Consider the following 16469-nt stretch of genomic DNA (forward strand, 5'->3'; position numbering starts at 1 on the left):
TCACCACAACCAAATGGGATTTATCTCTGGGCTACCGGGGTGGTTCAACATCTGTAAATCAATCAATTTGATACACCACATTAATAAAAGAAAGGATAAGAACCGTATGATTCCGCTCAGTAAATGCAGAAAAAGCATTTGACAAAATACAGCATTCTTTCTTGATAAAAACCCTCGAGAAAGTAGAGGTAGAAAGAACATACCTCAACATCGTAAAAGCTATATACAAAAGACCCACAGCAAATACCATCCTCAATGGGTAAAAACTGAGAGCTTTCCCCCTAAGGTCAGAAATACGACAGAGATACCACTTTCACCACTATTCAACATAGTATTGGAAATCCTAACCTCAGCAATAGGATGACACAAAGAAATAAAAGTCATCCAAATCACCCAAGAAAAAACCAAGCTTTCACTCTTCGCAGACACTCTATATAGAAAACCCAAAAGATTTCATTTAAAAAGTGCTAGAACTAGCAATGGCCATGGTCGCCAAACTGTGGAAAGAACCAAGATGCCCTTCAACAGACGAATGGATAAGGAAGATGTGGTCCATATACACTATGGAGTATTATGCATCCATCAGAAAGGATGAATACCCAACATGGATAGGACTGGAAGAGATTCTGCTGAGTGAAATAAGTCAAGCAGAGAGAGTCAATTATCATATGGTTTCACTTATGTGTGGAGCATAATAAATAGCATGGAGAACAAGGGGAGATGGAGGGGAGAAGGGAATTGAGGGAAGTTGGAAGGGGAGGTGAACCATGAGAGACTATGGACTCTGAAAAACAATCTGAAGGTTTTGAAGGGGTGGGGGGTGGGAGGTTGGGGGAACCAGGTGGTGGGTATTGGAGAGGGCACGGATTGCATGGAGCACTGGGTGTGGTGCAAAAACAATGAATATTGTTATGCTGAAAATTTAAAAAAAAATTTTTTTAAGTGCTAGAACTGATACAGAAATTCAGTAAAGTAGCAGGATATAAAATCAATACTCAGAAGTCAGTTGCATTTCTATATACCAACAATGAAGCAGCAGAAAGAGAAATCAAGCAATTGATCCCATTTACAATCACACCCCAAACCATAAGATACCTAGGAATAAACCTAGCCAAAGAGGTAAAAAGATCTGTACTCTGAAAACTATGAAACACTTATGAATCATGAAACTGAGGAAGGCACAAAGAAATGGAAAAACATTCTATGCTATGGACTGGAAGAACAAATACTGTTAAAATGTCTATGTTACGGGGCGCCTGGGTGGCTCAGTGGGTTAGGCCGCTGCCTTTGGCTCAGGTCATGATCTCAGGGTGCTGGGATCGAGTCCCACGTCGGGCTCTCTGCTTAGCAGGGAGCCTGCTTCCTCCTCTCTCTCTCTCTCTGCCTGCCTCTCTGCCTACTTGTGATCTCTCTCTGTCAAATAAATAAAATCTTTAAAAAAAAATGTCTATGTTACAAGAAGATGTTGTTTATATATACAGTGGTATATTACTCAGCCATCAAAAAGCATGAATACCCATGATTTCCACTGATATAGATGGAACCAGAAGGGATTATGCGAAGTGAAATAAGTCAAGCAGAGAAAGACAATTATCATATGGTTTCACTCATATGTGGAACATAAGGAATAGTGCAGTGGACCACAAGGGAAGGGAGGGAAAACTGAATGGGAAGAAATCAGAGAGGGAGACAAACCATGGAGACTCTGGACTCCAGGAATCAAACTAAGTGTTACAGAAGTGAGTGGGGTAAGGAGATAGGGTAAGTGAGTGATCGGTATTAAGGAGAGGACATGTGGTGATGAGCACTGAGTATTATACAGAACTAATGAATCATTGAACACTGCATCTCAAAAACTTAAGATGTACTATATGTTAGCTAATTGAATGTAATAAAAAAGTGGAAAAAAAATGTCTATGCTACCCAAAGCAATCTATATATCCAAAGCGATCCCTATCAAAATACTATCAACAGTTTTCAAAGAGCCAGAACAAACAACCGTAAAATTTGTATGGAATCAGAAAAGACCCTGAATAGCTAAAGTAATGTTGAAAAAGAAAATCAAAGCTGAGAGCATCATAATGGTGGATTTTAAATTCTGTTACAAAGCTTTAATCATCAAGGCAGTATGGTACTAGCACAAAAACAGACACATAGTTTAGTGGAAAAGAATAGAGAAGCAAAAATGGACCCAAAATTGTATGGCCAGCTAATCTTCAACAAAAGAGAAAAGAATATCCAATGGAAAAAAGACCATCTCTTCAACAAATGGTGTTGGGAAAATGGACAGCAACATGCAGAAGAATGAAACCAAACCACTTTCTTATACCACATTCTAAAATAAATTCAAAATGGATGAAAGACCTAAATGTGATACAGGAAACCATCAAAATCCTAGAGAACACAGGCAGCAACCTCTTTGACCTCAGCTGTAGCAACTTCTTACTCAACATCACCACAGGAAAGGGAAATGCAAAAAAAAGTGAACTATTGAGAGTTCAAGATAAAAAGCTTCTGCACAGTAAAGGAAACAATCCACAAAAGTAAAAGGCAGCCTACAGAATGGGAGAAGATATTTGCAAACAACGTTCCTGATAAAGGGTTAATATCCAAAATCTATAAAGAACCCATTAGGGCACCTGGGTGGCTCAGTGGGTTAAAGCCTCTGCCTTTGGCTCAGGTCATGATCCCAGAGTCCTGGGATCGAGCCCCGCATCAGGCTCTCTGCTCCGTAGGGAGCCTGCTTCCTCCTCTCTCTCTGCCTGCCTTTCTGCCTACTTGTGATCTCTGTCAAATAAATAAATAAAATCTTAAAAAAAAATAACCTATAAATTCAACACCCCAAAAAAACCCAGATAACCCAATTAAGAAATGGACAGAAGATATGAATAGACACTTTTCCAAAAAAAGACATCCTGATGCCTAATGGACACATGAAAATATGCTCAACATCACTCATCATCAGGGAAATACAAATCAAAACCATTATGAGATACCACCTCACAACTGTCAGGATGGGTAAATTAAACAACACAAGAAACAACAGGTGTTAGTGAGGATGTGGAGAAAGGGGAACCCTTTTGCACTCTTGGTCAGAATGTAAACTGGTGAAGCCACTCTGGTTAATACCGTGGAGGTTCCTCAAAATGTTAAAAATAGAACTACCCTGCAATCCAGCAGTTACACTACCAGGTACCCAAAGAATACAGAAATAGAAACTTGAAGGGACATATGCATCCCAATGCTTATAGCAGCATTATCAACAATAGTCAAACTATGGAGAGACCCCCAGTGTCCATTGACTGATGAGTGGATTAAGAAGATGTGGTATAAAATCAATGCACAGAAATCAGTTGCTTTCTTATACATTAGCAATAAAAATATAGAAAGGGAAATTAAAGAGTTGATTCCATTTATTGTAGCACCAAGAACCATAAGATACCTTGAAAGAAACCTAACCAAAGAGGTAAAGGATCTGTACTTGAGGAACTATAGAACACTCATGAAAGAAACTGAAGTTGACACAAAAAGATGGAAAACATTCCATTCTCATGGATCAGAAGAAGAAACGGTTAAAATGTCTATACTTCCCAGAGCAATGTATACTTTCAATGCCATCCCAATCAAAATTCCACCAGCATTCTTCAAAGTGCTGGAACAAACGATCCTAAAATTTGTATGGAACCAGAAAAGACCCTGAATTGCTAAGGAATTGTTGAAAAAGAAAAAACTGGGGGCATCACGTTCCCTGATTTCAAGCTATATTACAAAGTTGTGATCACCAAGACAGCTGGTACTGGAACAAAAACAGACACATAGACCAATGGAACAGAGTAGAGTCCAGATATGGACCCTCAACTCTGTGGGTAAGTAACCTTTGACAAAGCAGGAAAAAATAACCAGTGGAAAAAAGACACTCTCTTCAATAAATGGTGCTGAGAATACTGGACAGCTATGTATAGAAAAATGAAACTTGACCATTCTCTCACACCATACACAAAGATAGACTCGAAATGGATGAGAGACCTCAATGTGAGGCAGGAATCTATCAAAATCCTAGAGGAGAACATAGGCAGTAACCTCTTCGACATCAGCCACAGCAACTTCTTTCAAGATATGTATCCAAAGGCAAAGGAAACAAAAGCAAAAATGAACTTTGGGGACTTCATCAAGATCAAAAGCTTTGGGGCACCTGGGTGGCTCAGTGGGTTAAGCCACTGTCTTCGGCTCAGGTCATGATCTCAGGGTCCTGGGATCGAGCCCCACATCGGACTCTCTGCTCAGCAGGGAGCCTGCTTCTTCCTCTCTCTGCCTGCCTCTCTGCCTGCTTGTGATCCCTCTCTGTCAAATAAATAAATAAAATCTTAAAAAAAAAAAAAGATCAAAAGCTTCTGCACAGCAGGGGAAACAGTCCACAAAACAAAGAGGCAACCCATGGAATGGAAGAATATATTTGCAAATGATAGACAAAGGGCTATATCCAAGATCTGTAAAGAACTCCTCAAACTTAACACCCAAAAAACTGATAAGGATGTCAAAACATGGGTAGAAGACATGAACAGACACTTCTCCAAAGAAGACATACAAATGGCTAACAGACCCATGAAAAAATGTTCATCATCATTAGCCATCATAGAGATTCAAATCAAAACCACATTGAGATACCACCTTACATCAGTGAGAATGACCAAAATTAGTAAGACAGTAAACAACAACTGTTGGAGAGGATGTGGAGAAAGGGGAACCCTCTTACACTGTTGGTGGGAATGCAAGTTGGTGCAGCCACTTTGAAAAACAGTGTGGAGATTCCTTAAGAAATTAAAAATAGCACTACTACAATTAGTAGTACAAGTAATACAATTCATAGTATAAGTAATAGTACTACTACAATTGCACTACTGGGTATTTACCCCCAAAGATACAGATATAGCAAAAAGAAGGGCTATATGTACTCCAATGTTCATAGTTAAGTTAAAAAACAATGTATACAATACCTTGTCTTTGAGGCTAAAAAAAAAAAAAAAGTGGGAGGAAATGAGAAGCCATATATTTGCGTGAAGAATTATCAGGAAATACACTGAAAACTACAAATACTGATTAGACATAAGAGCTGGATAGAGGAAAGAAGCCCAAACAATTTTTTATGAAGTACTTTTTTGTATGTTTTTATATTAATATATATTAATATTTTAATTTAAAATAGAATTCAAATAAGGATATTTTTTAAAAGAAGGAAAGAAGAGAAGAAACTGGTAACCCAAGTGCGAGATCATTAGAAGATATAGAAGGAGAGAAAAAGTCCTGATTCAAACAACCAAAAAGGAACTACAAATGCAGATACTAAAGAATGTAGACTATAAATTCCTAGTTTTCTTCAGCCTGCTACTACCCTCAAGAAGCATGGGGAAAGTAGAATGGAAATTAGAAATAAAAGTCACAAGAGGGAAAATATTAGTTTATGCAGAAAAGATACCTTTGCAGTGTGATGTAAAGAGTATAGGCTTTAGAATAAGATTGAAGAAGAATTCCAGTTCTTGCTATTTACTAACCATATGTCTTTGGGTAAATTATTTAATTACTTTCAGCCTTGGTGATTAATTTCTAAATTCCTATGTCACTTAATTGAAATACATTTTAGAAAGATATGTTATCAAAGAATGAAAATTGATTTAAGTAAAATGCCAGTACTATACTTAAATATTGACTGTTAACTTATGGGGGAAAGCCCTTATTTATAACACCACACTTATTCTTTTTTTTTTTTTAAAGATTTTATTTATTTATTTGACAGAGAGAGATCACAAGTAGGCAGAGAGGCAGGTAGAGAGAGAAGGAGAAGCAGGCTTCCTGCTGAGCAGAGAGCCCGATGCGGGGCTCGATCCCAGGACCCTGAGACCATGTCCTGAGCCAAAGGCAGAGGCTTAACCCACTGAGCCACCCAGATGCCCTAGAACCACACTCATTCTGAAGAGTTAAGTTATTATGCCCATGAAGTTGGTGGTATTTTGGAGGGATTAGATTGTAAGGGAAGAGGGGGTGGCATATATTGGTTGTATGTTTCTGTGTTTATATGTGGGTGTCTCTTAGAACAAAATGATTGTTAAAAAGCATTAAGAAAATTTAGAGGTAACCCTTTTTTATTTGAATTTCCTAACTGTAGTGAGGAAGTCTCTTTTACTGATCCCACATTCATCATATGTCTTCTACTCTCAACCTGTTTGCCCTTTTTGATTTTTTTTATTTTTTTAACCACTGGAATATCCCCTCTCCAATTCTGTCAAGAGTTTAAAAATCTGTTAAGGTTACACAAAATCCACCAACTTGACACCTCCTTACAGTAATTCAACCAATCCTGTATTCTTTTATTTCTGAAATCTTACAACATAAATTTCCCATATGGTTTTTTAAAATTGTTTAGATGATAAGAGTCTTTCCCTTGCAAAAACTGTAAAAAGCTTAAAAGTAAACATAATTTCATACATGTTTTTATGTCTGACTTGAACACATACTAATTGTTGTTTCAAAAATTTTGACCTAGATTACTCAGAGAACCCTAAAGATTGTCACCACAACAGCTCAAACATCCTAACCTTTTCCACTGCTACACCTTTTCCCCTTCCCCTAAGGGCCCCTGTTAATACTGGTTTCTGGCTAAGCAGAGATATACTTGATATCTTCAGGACTCACTGACATTCCAGGACGTGGCTGTGAACTTCACCAGAGAAGAGTGGAACCAGCTGTACCCTGCTCAGAAGATCCTTTACCGAGATGTGATGCTGGAGAACTACAGGAATCTGGTAGCACTCGGTAAGGATGTTGTCCCTATAAAACTAGAAACCATTCTAAATGGGTTTATTCCCTTAAGTAGTGAAAATTTCCAAATCTTTTGTGAATATAGTTCAGGCCAGCACAGAATGCTAATCAGTGCCGGAGACAGGGCCTTTCTTTCTTGCTGTTTCTCCTCAGGTAAAAAGTCTTGATTTTGTTGAGTTTGAGATTGGGTAGCTTTATTTTATTGCCTTGGAAGTTTCCCCTTTCTAAATCCAGAGGCTCCAAAGACCAAAAAGGTTGGAAATGAATTCTAAGAGAAATTTTTGTTCCTAGTACAAACTTCTATGGCATACATTTTTTTCCATGAATAGGGCATCAACTTTATAAGCCAGAGGTGATCTCTCAGTTGGAGAAAGAGGAGCAGCGGGGGATGGAAAGAGACAGTGCAGTGGACGCTCACGCAGGTGAGGAGCAAGCTTTTGGGTATTTGCTGCTCAGTGAAGAGAAGCAGTCACTTCTGAAACATTCAACTGACTGTGCTCGAAGTCTTTGCCTCTGGGGTTTACAGAATACTGAGACCTTTTTAAAAATTCAGTTTATGTTTGACTTTGTTCCAAACTGGAAATGGCCCTCTAATTTTTTCCAATTACACAGATAATATATACTTATCATTAAAAAATTCACACAACAAAAAGTTAGTGTGCAGGTATTAACTCTAACATTCATGACTACTTTGATGTTGCAGATCTCCACATAGAATTTTCTGTTTCTTCATTCCTTTTCCTTTTGTTATCAAACTCTTTAAACTTGTCTAAAACCCATAGCCTCAATTTTAATTCTCTTGATTACCTTTGTGACATGACTCCTATCCTATCTGTACCATTAAAGTGGTTTTCTTGGAGATTATTACCAACTTCCTTCAGTCGAATCCAGTGGCTTTAAAAAAAAAAAGTTATTGTCTCCTCTAATCTTGTTGCATTGGTTTGTGTTGCCTTTACTTTTCTTTTTAAATATGTACTAAGATTTTTTTTTTTTACTTTACTTTTTTAGAAATTTTCTTTCACTCTGGCTTGCGATGTACATGATTCTTGCCTTTTGTAGTCTGTGTCCAGTATCTCTATATGCTCCTACACTGCTTTCTCTCCCTTTTTATTCTTCTAAATGTATGTATTCCTACAGGCTTAGTGTTCTTCTCTGTAGTATATTCCTTTTAAGTAACCCTTCTATGGCATTTTCCCATTGCTGTATTTTTAGCCTCAATATTTCACCCATATAATCTTCCCAGATTTTAGATTATATTTTTGTTTATGAATGTCATACTATCATCTTAATTAAATATTTCAAAACCTGGATCTGTTGATGTTATACTCTCTCTTTAAAGCATCCATGAGGGCGCCTGGGTGGCTCAGTGGGTTAAGCTGCTGCCTTCGGCTCAGGTCATGATCTCAGGGTCCTGGGATCGAGTCCCGCATCGGGCTCTCTGCTCAGCAGGAAGCCTGCTTCCCTCTCTCTCTCTCTGCCTGCCTCTCCATCTACTTGTGATTTCTCTCTGTCAAATAAATAAATAAAAATCTTTAAAAATAAAAATAAAATAAAAAATAAATAAATAAAGCATCCATGAAATAAGAGAGGTATTAACTAAAAAATAAAAACAAAAACAAAACCTTAGCTCCCTCTTGTTGGCATACCACCTAAAATGTTCTGCCTGGTTGTATCAGTAAGTAGTTCACTTCTAAATGTATGCCAGATACTGAGTTAGGTATTTTACACTGTAGTTTTTTATCCTGAACTCAGCTACCCCTTCTTTATGTAGTTTCCACCCTGATTCTTTGCTCTGGCACAGTGTTTTCCCATTTGGACTTGGTTTTCTGCCATTCAGACTTCAGCTTCTTTCTCAGGGTGGCTTTGACTTGGCTGTCCTTATTGATTTTAGTGCTCCAGGTCATCTTGGGTGAGAAACCTGCTCCTCTTTCAGCCTCACTTTACCTGAATTTTGGTCTGACCAGTGCTGGCATTCTATGGGTAGAAGCTAATAAAACATTTTCTCAAGAACCTCCGAACACTTTCTCCAACAGTAGTAGGTGACGTTATTTCTATGAATCTCCACACCCTGAAACCTGGGAAGTAGGAAGCTAAAGGAAGAAGATGAAAAACGCCCTAGGCGCCCAGGTGACACAGTTGGTTAAGCATCTGCTTTCAGCTCAGGTCGTGATCCTGGAGTCCCAGGATGGAATCTGCATTGAACTCCCCACTCAGTGGGAAGTCTGCTTCTCCCTCTCACCTTTTCCCCTCTCGTGCTCTTTCTCTTTCTCGCCCTCATTCTCTCCCACAAATAAATAAATAAAATCTTAAAAAAAAAAAAAAGAAATGAAAAACTCCTTTTCCAGGTGAGTTGCCAGCATAGGCACTTACAGCAGAAGGCAAATCTATTGTTTCCCTCAGGTGTTTTTTCCTTCAGGTATTTTTTTCCCACAGGCAAGTCCATTTGTAGGATTCATGCTATTTCCCATATATCCCTATCCACAGACCCCCAGCTAGAGAAAATAATCGCTAACTTAAGAAAGTTTCCAGAACTTATTTTGTAGATTCCTAAGGCTCTTGGTTCACAGGTCAGGTTGAACAAATGATTTCCTCATTCCACCTTGTCAGGAACAAGCAGGCTGTCAGTCTCCTTCAAGGAGACAGCTTGCATTTTGGCATTATCCTGTAAGACACAGGGACACAGTCACTGGTTCCTCTTATAAGGATGTGGTAAGACATTTCTGTTGATGGCCTCATGTAATTCTGGCTTGCCCTCTGGGGTACTGCTTGCCTTACTGGCATCTATTGATGCCTGTTTACCTAGAAACCTCTTCCTCACTGAGGTAAGACCTAGTAAGTGTTTGATTTAGCAACAAAGAGGTTAGCAATTATGTTAATTAATAAGAGAAATAACATGAGGTGCCTGGGTGGCTTAGTCATTCAGCATCTGCCTTTGGCTCAGGTCATGATCCCAGGGTCCTAGGATCAAACCCCACATCAAGCCCTGCATTAGTCTCCTTGCTCAGTGAGAAGCGTGCTTTTCCCCTCTCCCAATCCCCCTACTTGTGTTCCCTCTCTTGCTGTGTCTCTCTTTGTCAAATAAATAAAATCTTTAAAAAAAAAAAAAAATAAGAGAGGAGAGCCTGGGTGGCTCAGTGGGTTAAGCCACTGCCTTCGGCTCAGGTCATGATCTCAAGGTCCTGGGATCGAGTCCCGCATCGGGCTCTCTGCTCAGCAGGGAGCCTGCTTCCTCCTCTCTGCCTGCCTCTCTGCCTGCTTGTGATCTCTGTCTGTCCAATAAGTAAATACAATCTTTTAAAAAAAGAGAGAGAAATAACAGGGGAGTGATTAGAAGAACAATCAGTTAATACATTTTTTAATGAACAGGAGGTTAAAAAGGTGGACCTTGTAAGTATGCAATATTCTTACAAGAAGCTCAAATGAGAAAGGGAGACAATAGAGCATAATGGGAGAATAGAAGGTGGTGTCAAAAGAGGATTGTCAAAGCAAGAATGATTTTAGGGGCACCTGGGTGGCTCAGTGGGTTAAGCCGCTGCCTTCCGCTCAGGTCGTGATCTCAGGGTCCTGGGATCAAGTCCCGCATCGGGTTCTCTGCTCAGCGGGGAGCCTGCTTCCTCCTCTCTCTCTCTGCCTGCCTCTCTGCCTACTTGTGATCTCTCTCTGTCGGATAAATAAATAAAATCTTTAAAAAAAAAAAAGAAGGAATAAGTAGAAAATAAATACAAAATACAGAGCAAGGTTCTAGAAGAGATGGGAGTGAGACTGGGAAGGAGATTAGGGTGATTTTGTATGTAATAAGTTTGTTGGTGGGAGATTTGGGGGAATTCGCACATGGTTATTTCTACTTTCTTGGTGCAGTTGAAGGCAGGGTCCCCTGTTGAATGTAAAGGAATGGTGGGGCATAAGGACAGAACTTGAGGAGCACTTGCTCTTGCCTGTTAAGTTCAATGGAAGCTGACCAAAGATGAATCAAGAGATTACCAAGCAGCTTTGAGGATCCAGATGAGATTTTGCCCCATGCATTTGTGGTTTCCAGTGTCCATGCATATGCCATTTCTCCTATTCTATTCTGCACCAGAAAGGTTTTGTAGAGTTAGAGTTCAGGCCAAGGGCCTGCTAGATGAGTGGAACTAAAGGAAGAAAATGAGAGTTTGTTAATTCAGGTGATTTGACATAGATTCCAGGAAGTGACAAGAAGTAAAGTAAGGCCTGGAGAGGACTGGAAACTAGGAAAAAGTGGATGGGTTAAAGCAGTGGTGTTCTAGATGAGATCAGAAAGCAAGTAGCGTGTGAATAAGGGCATTGTATACTTCCCCGGCAAGAAAGTGTGACAGCGAGTTTGAGACTCTTTATATGGATCTGAGTTCAGAGTATAACTGTATTAACCAAGTAACTAACTGTTGAAGTGGAGTGACAATAGAAGCACAAACAACTACCCAGTTAGAAAACAAGATGGAAGAGAAGAACCATTTAGTAGTAACCAAAAAAATAAAACACCTAGAAATAAACTTTTTTTTTGCTTTTGATAGAAAATCTTTGATTGCTAGTCAAGACATTTATGGTGTTGGTTGGCTTCTAGTCATCACTATGCACAAAATAAATATAAGTAATAGGACACACGCATGTTTAGAGTCCTTAAGAACAATATATCAAAACCCACCTGAAGTGTCCCATGTGACAACTGACTTATATACAAGGATGTTCATATTGGGGGAAACAACAAGGCTATAAACTACCTAAATGTTGACCAATAAAGGTTAAACAAATTATGGTATGCACATACATTAGATTACTGTGTCACCATTATAAAGAAGGTGGATGGGACACCTAGGTGGCTCAGTTCGTTAAGCAACTACCTTCAGCTCAGGTCATGATCCCAGGGTCCTGGGATTGAGCCTCAGCTTCCTCCTCAATGGGGGAGCCTATTTCTCCTCATCCACTGCCACTGCTTATTTCTCTCTCTCTCTCTCTCTCTCTCTTTCTCTTTCTCTTTCTAAGCAAAATAAATCCAGGCATTTTCCAGGAAAGTGGGCACTCTGTACATGAAGCAGAGTCTATTGTTTCTGAGTCACCAGGTCTCTGGGAAAGAAGGCAGACCCGGTGCTACAAAGGCCCACGTGGAAACAAGCTGGGCAGAGTATTTCCCTGCCTTTGCCCAATCTGCTTACAGCCAAAAATAATCACCTTGTGACTCACACACATTCCAATGTTTGCTTGAAATAAAGGCCTGCCATCAGGATAAAGGGTTCAAATGGAAGAGAAATTCAGAACAATTAGGGAGAAAAATTAAATGCACTAGAAATAAACTTTTAACAAGAAATGGTGCAATACCTGCATGAGGAAAACTTTAAAACACTCTGAAAGACACAAAAATAAACTTGAATAAATGGACATACCAAGATGTCAGTGTCCCTAATATGCATGTACTATAATCCCATAAACAGTATCTTCAAGATTTTAGAGGGATCTAGATAAGCTCATTCTAAATTTCATATTGGTTATATGTTGGTTAATTGGACATATAAAAAAATGAAATAGAAAAGAAAAAACCTGAAACAAAAATAATCTGGAAAACTCAGAGAAAAACAAGAGGAATTGTCTCAATTAGATAATATTCAGTAAAATTTTGTTAGAACAGGGCAGACCAACTGAACAGAATAGGACATCCAGAAATAGATGTATGCAGGAGTTTAGTAGATGATAAAGGCGTTATTTCAAATTAGGAGGGGAAAGGTGGACATGTTAAGAAAATGGTATTGAGCCAACTGGTATTTAAAAGGTAGACCTTTTTTTTTTAAATTTGAGAATAACTGACACACAATATCACATTAGTTTCAGGTACACAACATAGTGATTCATATTTGTACTATGCTCACCACACATATAATTATAAAAAGTAGATTTTTTAATGAATAGTGAATAGCCATCTGGAAAGAGATAAAATTAGATCCATAACTTACCCCTTAAACCAAGATATCTCAAAGGAATCAGAGGCTTTAAATGTAAAACATGAAACCATAAGAGACCTGGAAGAAAACACAGGAGAAATCTTTTAAAACTTTGAAATAGAGAAATCATTTCTGAGTATGTTTCAAAATCTAGAAGCCATAAAAGAAAAAGATTTATACATTCGACAGACACAAATCCCTGCACTCTGCGTGGTGTAGAACAATAAGCAGGTAAAAAGGCAAGTGGCAATAAAGGGAAATATTTGCAACTTCTATCGAAAGGGCTAAGCTCCCATTAATAAAATGCTCCTCAAACTCAGGAAGAGGCCAACAGCCTAATAGAGTACACACATCTCTGAACAGTTACTAGATAAAGAATACAAATACATTTAATGTAAGAAAAAATGATCAGCCTCGCTCATAAGAAACACAAAATGAAAATACAGATTACCTTTTCTCATCTCTCAGTTTAGCAAAAGTCCAAAAAGTTGCCCACACTGTTGAAATCTCTGTAGGGAAGAAAGCACTCTCATACATTGCTAGTATAAGATGAATCACCCAGTCAGCATAAGGAGGTCTTAGATTATCACAGGGGTTCCCTTTCCAGATAACCCTGTTTGGTATTATAGACTGTTTGGATGAATAAACATTGTCTACAGTCACGTGTTTCTGTAAACAATTTTATGGGAACTGAGCCACATTCACTCTGTCACTATATTGTTTGTGGCTGCTTTCACTCTATGACAGCAGAGTTGATTAAACAATAAAGCCCATACGACCCACAAAACTTTAAATATTTACTATGACCCTTTACAGAAAAAGCTTACCGACCTCTGCTAAAACAGTAGTTTTTAATTATTTATAACCACCACCCTCATTAAGAAATTCATTTTTATTGCAACCCATAAGATCTGTATAATCTCTACAATTGAGACAGTCTTACCAAAAAACATTTATCCTTCTATGTCTGATGAACTGATAGTTTCTAAACTTTTTGAGCCTGTTTTCTCTCAGTTTTAATGTATTGTTCTATCCACTAAATTAATACTATAACCTACTATAAATCATGGCACTTTTTTTTAGTTAACAAAAGAGAACTAGAAATACTATAGTACTTTACACATAGAAAGGATAAACTTGGGGTGCCTGGGTGGCTCGGTTGATTAAGCATCTGCCTTTGGCTCAGGGTCATGATCCTGGAGTCCTGGGATCACACGCGCATCAGGCTCCCTGCTCTTGGGGAGCCTGCTTCTCCCTCTCCTGCCTGCTCGTGCTGTCTTGCTCACAAATACATACATACATACACACACACACACACACACACACACACACACACACGTACGTACATACATACAATCTTTTAAAAAAAGATAAATTTTTAAAATGTTTTCCTCCCTCCCTTTCTCCCTAATTCTTTCATTTTCTCCCTTCTCTCCTTCTTTCCCTTCCTCTTTCCTTTCTTCTGACTTCTAAACAACTTATTTCAAAAGGCATTGGATGAGGCTAAGCAGGGTAAGATGTCTACTAGGTGAGGTATGCAGTAGTGCAGAAGGCCTTCCAAGATGTTGTGGCTGCCCAGTGGCATCACAATATGCTAATTCTAAGATCCTATCTAGAAGCTATCCCTGCCTAGATGCAAAGGATGTCAGAGGTCTAGGTACCCTAGAAATCTAATTTTATTAAAGGCTCATCACCCTAAGAGTTGATTCAGGGGTATGGAGTCAGTGGGGACAAATAGTTACCATATTGAGACTACAGTAGTTCTATGCAAATCCCCTGTTTTTCTTGATGTAGAGCTCCTGGGCTCCTGCAAGAATAATGAAAGCCTGGAACTCCCTTAATAAGCTAAAGAACCTTAGTCTGTAGCTGTGACCAAGATATTGCACTTACTTAATTTAGAACTTGGGCACAAACAGAATGCATGTCATTCCCACAGTGTAGGCACAGGAAGCTCTTCTGCTTCTGTGTCTGAAAACACTTTCCTCCCAACTAGCACCTTTTCCATAATCTCAGACAACAGAGGCGTAGGCAATATAAGATGTGATAGGAAATCAATTCAGGAGAAGTATAAACTAAGACTTGGGAGCTTCAGTGAATGGTTGGGTTTCTAGCCAGGTAAAGCCAAATGAGGAGGAAAGTAGACAGTGGATAATGAGTGAAAGGCACCAAAACATCATCTCATATACACAGCTTGATCAAAGTATTCATCCTCGTCAATGCCCACCCTCCTTTCAAGGTAAGTTGCAGTCATGTCTACTAACATGGGGGTTTGGGCTAAGTAAGGAGCTAGAGCAAATGGATTAGAGTTTGTTCTTCACAAATGTTCTTCACAGATAGCACAAGATAATCACTGTCTCAACCTGGAGTCTAGACTCTGTACCCTGGCATCCCAATGGGACATAGATAGATAGCCCTGTGATTGAATATCTGATGGGCCTTGAGGGTATCCAGAGTAGGGAAACAGTGCCTATATTGTCCATGCATTGTCACTCCTCCTGGTATCAATAGATGACAAGTCTGCCAACCAGCAGCAGTTTTCCCTTTTCACTCAGAGGAAAGACATGGAAAGAAGGCCGTCAACAAAGGTGGCCATGAGTATGTTGACCAAGCTGCCATGTTTCCAGGAATAAGCAAGTTTTAGAAGCTAGGCTGTAGGGAATGAAGGCCCTGAACTGTACTCCTAGGCAGAAGGAGTTGTTTCCAAACTCCAGCCAACAATTCTAAACATTTTGGAGCCAAAGTCCCTAGGCAGACAAAGTGTTTTGGCTAAAAATAAAGTGGTTCAGTTGATAATTTCGTTGAAAATGTCCATTGGTTTAAAACAAATATTTTAAATCACTTTTTTCCACATATAATTTTAGACCAGAGTAAGTTCTGTTTTTGTATCTTTTTGTAATATCTGTAAGCATATTGATCTGTTTTTAACAATTTTCTTTTTCTTTCTACAATTTCTATTTCATGTTCAGCCAACTAACTATTCTTGCCATGCTGTTTGTAATAACAGTAAGTCCAGTGCCCATGTGAATTGATTAAACATAATTTTATTTATCCATAAAAGTGGATAGTTTACAACCTTTAAAAATTATGGAAATGTATTTATTGACATGGAAATGTGTTCATGATATGCAGTAATGAGAAAAAAAAAAATTCACAGGCCTGGGTGGCTCAGTTAAGCTCCAGACTCTTGATTTTGGCTCATGTCATGATTTCAGGATTGTGAGACCAAGCCCCACATCAGGCTCCACACTGCTTAAGATTCTCTCTCTGCCTTTCCTCACTTTATCTCTCTCTTTAAAAAAAAAAGCAAAGTACGAAAGAGTATTATGGTGTAATTCCATTTTATTTTTCCAGGATAGTTTTTGGCATAATTATTAATGGTGCTCCCTTTTACTGTTAAGTGCCCTCATTAGGATGATAATCATATGTCCCAGCTACAGGGGAAAACACGCTTTCAGCTTTTATATGCATTCCCTATGGTTGAAAGACCAAGACTAGCACATGACTTACATTTGAGAAAACTAAAACTGTCCAAGGTCCAAGAACAGCCTACTGATAAAATGGCTTTTATAGGTGAGCCAGGAGAAACTGTTGAGTTAGGATCTGTCTGCAGTTTGCAAGATTGTCAAGCCAAGGTATCATCGGTGTTTACGAGTCATCCAACATCTTTGATTTTGTCCAATAGGATTCATTGCTGTAGGGATGGTCCCA

General features: G+C 38.8%; 1 protein-coding gene across 3 annotated transcripts in view; it reads left to right on the forward strand.

Annotated features, from left to right (window-relative positions):
• The window catches only part of ZNF713 (zinc finger protein 713), a 38705-nt gene that overhangs the window by 19422 nt on the left and 2814 nt on the right, over positions 1-16469 (forward strand). For 2 of the 3 annotated variants that reach the window (XM_004761739.3, XM_045074878.1), the window contains exons 3-4: positions 6681-6807; positions 7143-7235. In XM_004761739.3, the coding sequence (XP_004761796.1) occupies positions 6681-6807; positions 7143-7235 (220 nt within the window). The remainder of the gene's footprint in view (positions 1-6680; positions 6808-7142; positions 7236-16469) is intronic. The other variant, XM_045074879.1, reaches the window with a different exon arrangement.

This window comes from Mustela putorius, unplaced genomic scaffold, assembly GCF_011764305.1.
Source record: "Mustela putorius furo isolate JIRA1106 unplaced genomic scaffold, ASM1176430v1.1 tig00000139_pilon_pilon_pilon, whole genome shotgun sequence".
Taxonomy (NCBI): domain Eukaryota; kingdom Metazoa; phylum Chordata; class Mammalia; order Carnivora; family Mustelidae; genus Mustela; species Mustela putorius.